Genomic DNA, 6,579 nt, shown 5'->3' with positions numbered 1-6,579 from the left:
AGGAGGTAAATGGGTACACAGAATGAATATCACATTCTGCTTATCATGAAGCAAAGGTTGGGAATAAATAACCATAGGTTTTAGATCCCGACAGGGACCACCCCAATCCGCAAATCAGAATTATCCCAACCTAGTGTAGGAACACAGGGCATGGGATTCAAGGTTGGCGGTGTTACATGTGTGGGAGAGAAAAGACTCCCACGGCATCCTCAATAGTAACAGCCAAAGCCAGAGCCGTAGCTACAGCCGCATCCATAGCCACAGCCACAGCCACAGCCAGAGCCACAGCCCAGTCTGCGGAAGCCACAGCCGTAGCTAGAGCCAGAGCCACAGCCCAGGCCTCCGTAGCCATAGCCTCCATAGCCACAGCGTCCATAGCCGCAGCCTCCGTTGCCGCAGCCTCCGTAGCCGCAGCCTCCGTAGCCGCAGCCTCCGTAGCCGCAGCCTCCGTAGCCGCAGCGTCCGTAGTAGCTGCCACACATGGTGTTGGTTGTTGAAGTCGTGCTTGCGTAGAGGAGGAGAAGAGAAGTGTCAATTTACTGTGGACAATTCCCCTGCAGAGACCTTTTATATACCCTCGATGTGGGTGGGATCCACCACCCAAGTCATGCCACTGGCTAATCTTATGACTAATCTAATTTGTTTGTTGTTTCTTAACCGTAAGATAAAACCCCAGAGGAATTAAAGAAGTTTGTTTTATTTGGTGACTCGGGACTCCCCCTAAACAATTCAGTGTCAATAACGACAGGAGATAGTCGTACATACAAATTCCTGCGTTACACCAAATATCGTTTTAACCTCGATAAACACATCGTTTCAAGAAGTGGCATTTGCAGCAGGCCAATTTTGACTTGTGCTTGGCACAAAATAAAACCTATAGTCTTCTCTCTGTCTTTCCAAAAACCAATAGCACTCATTTTTGACCAATGAGTCTTGCCTCTACTTTGCTTCAAAACATTTTTTCCTCTTCAGTGTTTCAGCTGTCTCTCCGCCTCCGAAAGATGCAGCTCAGAAAATCGCAACGCCAGGTCATCTCTGTAATACAGTTAACAAAGAGCCCGCTTACTCACGTCTTGAAAAACCACCCTGAGCCAACTGCATTTCTAGTTTTTTGCTTATACAAATTATTGTTTTTTTTTATGCCTAATTCTTCTACAGGACACTAAAAATAGTTTATCCCGTGGATTACAATTTCTGATCAGAACCTACCACCAGAGTGATAATAATGGATCCCATTTTATTGAGTTTGCTATCAATTGTCATTTTCAATTGATACCATTTTTTAACTTTTGAGAAATTGAAGAATTTTTGCCAGTTACATGCTTATGGGCTTTGCTTATCTGACATGTCAGTGTTTCCCATTTTTGTTTTGTTTTGTTTTGTTTTTAATTCCTCACTGGTCAACAGGGAGATCTGTTCACATTTGGGGATATACAATTATCAGCTAATATTCTGAATGATTTCTTTTACCTTCGGATACTTGATTTTTCCCATTATCAAAAGGAAAGTTCATTTGTAAAGGCATACAATGTTAAATAGATAATCTATTTTTGATCAGGCACAAGAAACTCTCTTAAATAATCATTGATTTTTTTTTTTTTTACTTCATTGTTTTCACTGAATGATCCAGGCTATTAGGAGGTCCAGAAAAGCCCAGAGAACCTTGTTATTGTATGAAAACAGCTAGATCTTATGTCTTTGGGAAGATTCAGGAAGGAGGTATGGTTATGCACAGAAATCCATAATCAATGACCAAGGTGGTCACAATACAATGATGTTCTGTGTTTAAAGACTTTTAGTACGTATCTCTTCATATAACCTTAAAGCATAACCAAAGAGTGTAAGCTTGGGTTATCCAATAGTGAAGAGGGTTCAAGATTGGAAACTATTTAGACTTAGTTAACCTTCTGCCAGAATTCAGTACCCGAGATCTTTGTAATTCATTCAGCTCATCTGCTTTGAGAAGTAATTCAAATTCGTCAAGGGGAAAAAGCCTCTAATAGAACAAAGCAATAAATTACATGAATAATCAGTTTAAACACATCACTTATCCACTTACCATGCATTTTAATGTATTTTCTATTTACTTCTATTGATAAATGTATTTCCACAACCTAGAGACATTGTTATGGTTGCATACTATTTCAGTCCCTCCTTCACTGAGGTAATAACTGTTAGAAAATCTCAACTACATCAAGATGCTTGTTTCACATTATCATACTTTAGATTCATCAATCAGTTACTATTCAATTGAGAATACTTTTTTAATGAACACCAGTTGAAATAATGTGATTGCCATTTTTTTTTTTTTAGATTTAAGTCCTGTACATTGAATAAATTCATGGGCCAGAAAGGTGTATGACTACATTCTATTAGTTAACAAAATAATCATTTAGCAAGTAGTTTTGCAACCAGTTAAAGGGATTGTGGAAGGTCCCATCTGTCCCATAACTCTCAACATCTGGAACCAGAATGGTAACATTTATTACAACTGATGGACCTACATTGACACATTATTATCACTAAGTCTAAAGTTTAAATTAGGGTTCACTCTTCATTTTATACCTTCTGTGGTTTTGACAAATGTGTAATGACATGTAGCCACCATTGTAGTATCACAGAATAGTCACACTGCCCTAAAAATCCTCTGCGCTCTATGTATGTATCATGGCACTCTTTTTTATTTTAGTGTTGTTGCCCTAATTCTCTGAAATATAATTAGTGCTAATTACCTCTCATGGAACACAAAGCAAACATCAAGCAAATCTTTCCCCAAGAAAATTCCCTTGAGTTTCCCAAGGTAACTCCTTAATTCACTATTCCTCTTCATAGAAATTTCAAAAATGTATTTCTAAGATTACATCTTCCACTGTCTCACGTTCTTTTCCCTCAAACGTTTAGACTGTTGACCCACCACTCCACTGAAGTGCACCTGTCATGTCTTGCCAAATCTAAATATGGTTTGATTCTCTGTATTCATTTTACCAGAGTTCTGAAAATTCAGGTCAGTTGAACTCTTCTTTCTTGACAGACTGTCTCTCTCTGAATGAGATACACTGTAGTCACTTACTTTGCCTCCAACTTCACCTTTCCAGGAATTTTTGTATTATCTTCTCCATAATTTGACCCTAAACTCAGAGCATTGTTTTTGGTCTTCCTATGTTCTTTATCTTCACCTTTTTATAGATGTCTAGTGAACTGTCTACCTGATAATTCAATTTTTATCTTAAATAGTCACCAGAAATTTGATATTCCACACAAAGAATCCATGACCCCTCATGACACCAAATGTATTCTCTTCCAATATCTCAATCTCATGGCTCAAGAAAAGTTAAATTACACCCTTCCCCTGGAGCATACCTCCATAGGCTCCCCATTGCATTTAGAATATCCTGCAATGAACTATCTTCTCTGACATCATCTCCTACCATTTTCTTTCTCATTTTCCATATTCCAAACACAGTGACTTTTCAGCATCTCAGACCAAGTTGTCTCCCTCCTTAAGACCTTTGCTGTTGTACTGCTGACCCCTCTTTCTGGAAATTGCAGTGGGAATGCTTGAATTCTTCTCTTCATTCAGGTTTCAAGGAAAGTGCCATCTCCTCAGATGTCTTCTTTGACCATTCAATTTAAAATTAACTCTCCCAGGGGCACCTGGGTGGCTAAGTTGATTAGGCATCTGCCTTCAGCTCAGGTCATGATCTCCAGGTCCTAGGATTGGGCTCTCTGCTCAGCGGGGAGTCTGCTTGTCCCTCCCCTTCTGCCTCGTCCCCCCTACTCACGCGCTCTCTCTTTCTTTCTCTCTTTCTCTAAAGTAAATAAATAAATAAAATATTTTTAAAAATAAAATAAAGATAAATAAGCAAAATTAACTCCCCAAGTAACAAATAAGCTTATTCAACTCATTGATTTTTATTGTTTTTCAAGTATTCATTATCAGAATTTAATATATTTATTTCAGAATTTAATTGCTATGTGTGTCTGTCACAAAAAAATAAGTGAAAAAAATGAAAAAAAATCAACAAAGTAGAATAGTTTTCTAAACTGAGATTTCTGGTAGAATACATATTTCTCTCCATGTCTAAGGCCCATAAAGACAAATGGCACAAACTCGGCCATAAAAAAAGAAGACAACTCTGCCATTTGCAGAAACATAAATCAACCTGGAGGGCATTATGCTAAGTGAGATAAGCTAGACAGAGAAAAATAAATGCTGTATGGTATCACTCATGTGTAGAAGCTAAAACAAAAATGAAAAGGAATTTCATAGGCACAGACAATAGAATGGTTTTGGCCAGGGGCTGCAAAAAGGGGAAAATGGGGTGATGAGGTTCAAAGGATACAAATTTTCACTTAAAAATTCTGAGGAACACATGTACAACAGGGTGACTATAGTTAATATCGGTTGTGTGCTTTAAATTTGTTGAGAGAAGATATTATGCACTCTTACTGTGGTTGAAAACCAACCTCTGTGCTCCGGAGCTGAAATACAACATGAAGACAGAGTTTGGGGATAGAGAGGAACAGTAGTGGGGCACTTGGTGTCTCAGTCGGTTAAGCATCTACCTTTGGCTCAGGTCATGATTTCAAGGTCCTGAGATGGAGCCCCGCCTCAGGCCCCCTGCTCAGCTGGGAGTCTGCTTTTCCCTCTCCCTCTGCCCTCTCTCTTCCCCGCCCCATTCATGCTTTCTCCCTCTCTCAAATAAATTAAATTTTTTTTAAAAAATTAGAGGAACAATAGTTTTATCACTTTGCCAGGCAAAGGAGGCTGTAGCTGGCTAATGCCTTCAAAATTGCACACCCACTGGGGTAACAGGCGGAGGGGTTTTGTAGGAAAATACAGGACCTGGGTGGTTTTGTTAGAAATCTGGTAGGTGCTGCCAAATGCACATACCATGACTTCGAGGTGGTTTCATGACTAGCCCTGGTGCTGGCCATCCTAGCCTCCTTACTACATATACGTTGGGGTCAGTGAAATGTCAGTATTGACAGAAAGTTTCTGGAACAAAGGATTCTCAGAAAAACATCTGAAGGGGAGGGGGAGCCTTCAAGGATAAGGAAGAGAAAAATCTGTTCAGTTTAAAGTCAAGCCAGGCTGAAGCACTAATATGTCCATCCATCTTTATGTTTCCATAGTGGTTTCATTACAACACACACGTGAAAAGAGTTAATGGCATAAGGTAATAGACATGCTAGTTATCTTGATCTTCGTAATCATTCCACAATGAATACGCACATCAGATCATCATGTTGTACACTTTAAGTGTATACCGTTATCTTTGTCAATCATTCATCAATAAAGTGTAAAAAAAAGGAATTACCTATCATATCTTTAAGAAACCTAATCAATGATTACCAGAGGGGAGGTGGGTGAAACAGAAATTAAGGAGGGCACTTGTGACGAGCACCACGTAACTTATGCAAGAGGTGAATCACTATATTGTGCACATAAAACTCATATTACACCATATGTTAACTAACTAGAATTTAAATAAAAACTTCAAAAAATTCAAATCAAATCAACAACAATAATAATAACAAATAGAGATGAGGTTTGCATTGCTCATAAGATCTCATGGAAGCTGGGATCTTAAGTAAGCAAACATTGTGTAATTAGGAAATAAGTTTTTTTTAGAGGCACATGACACTACAGCAACAGAGTCCTGAATACATTGGTTATAAAGAATTCTTCAGATTTTTTTTAGAAATGTCCGTTTTTTTGGAAATGAGTCAATCCTGTGGGTGGTCTTCCCACATACCACTCAGGTTGTATAAAAGGCCCCATGCAGATTATGAAATTCAAACTCAAGGAACTCATTCTGCTGCTCAACTGAACCCTCCACTCCCAACACCATGTGCTACTATGGCAACTGTTATGGCGGCCTGGGCTATGGCTACAGTGGCCTGGGCTGTGGCTATGGCTGTGGCTGTGGTAGCTATGGTTATGCCTGCTACCGTCCACGCTGCTTTGGAAGATACTGGTGTTCTGGCTTCTACTGAGCTGTTCTAGTTTGCCGATCCCTTGGATAGGTCCTGTTGTTATTTATATAAAGATTCTCTATTATATTAATATTATTTTCTATTCTAACACTAATATCTAAATCCTGGGCCACCTATGATAAAAGAGTTACCCACTTATGAATTATCTAGAATATCCAATGATTTTGTGGGGTAAAAATATCCGTTCACTTTTGTATGTTTGCACAAATCCAATTTTGGGAAAATTCTGATTTTATTTATTATTTGCTTATTTTTCATTAAATGTAAATTCATTTGCAAGTGTACAGTATGTTTTTTATATATATTCATTATCTTCATCATTTCTGAGTATAAGAATGTGTGTGTGTATGTGTGTGTGTGTGTGGCTGCATAGCTGCTATTTTTCCATCAGCTAAAGTCTGGCCAAAGACGTGAATTCATTGGCACTTGAAGGGACAAAGGCATCATTCTGAGAACTTGAACAGCTTGCAAGAGGAAGCCATCAGCATGACTGAAATGGATGCAGAGTGTTTACTGATGAGGCACCGACAAAAACCTTCCAGAGTTTACTCTCTGCATCACTCAGGTGCAGCCATATCT

General features: G+C 38.8%; 1 protein-coding gene across 1 annotated transcript; it reads right to left on the bottom strand.

Moving 5' to 3' along the window:
- Positions 1-209: 209 nt before the first annotated feature.
- Positions 210-4,938, bottom strand: LOC109490774 (keratin-associated protein 6-1-like). Its single transcript, XM_019807529.2, has 2 exons — positions 4,895-4,938; positions 210-504 (listed from the first exon to the last, which is right to left on the bottom strand). Exons 1-2 carry the CDS (start codon positions 4,936-4,938, stop codon positions 210-212), a joined length of 339 nt encoding a protein of 112 aa, XP_019663088.2.
- Between the last annotated feature and the right edge of the window lie 1,641 nt (positions 4,939-6,579).

Source organism: Ailuropoda melanoleuca, chromosome 1, assembly GCF_002007445.2.
Source record: "Ailuropoda melanoleuca isolate Jingjing chromosome 1, ASM200744v2, whole genome shotgun sequence".
Taxonomy (NCBI): Eukaryota; Metazoa; Chordata; class Mammalia; order Carnivora; family Ursidae; genus Ailuropoda; species Ailuropoda melanoleuca.
This window is presented reverse-complemented; position numbering and strand designations above follow the sequence as displayed.

Coding starts and splice junctions, on each gene's coding strand:
- LOC109490774 (XM_019807529.2), bottom strand. CDS start 4,938: ATGGCCAGCACCAGGGCTAGTCATGAAACCACCTCGAAGTCATG. Junction 505..4,894: donor GAAACCACCTCGAAGTCATG/GTATGTGCATTT, acceptor CCTCTACGCAAG/CACGACTTCAACAACCAACA.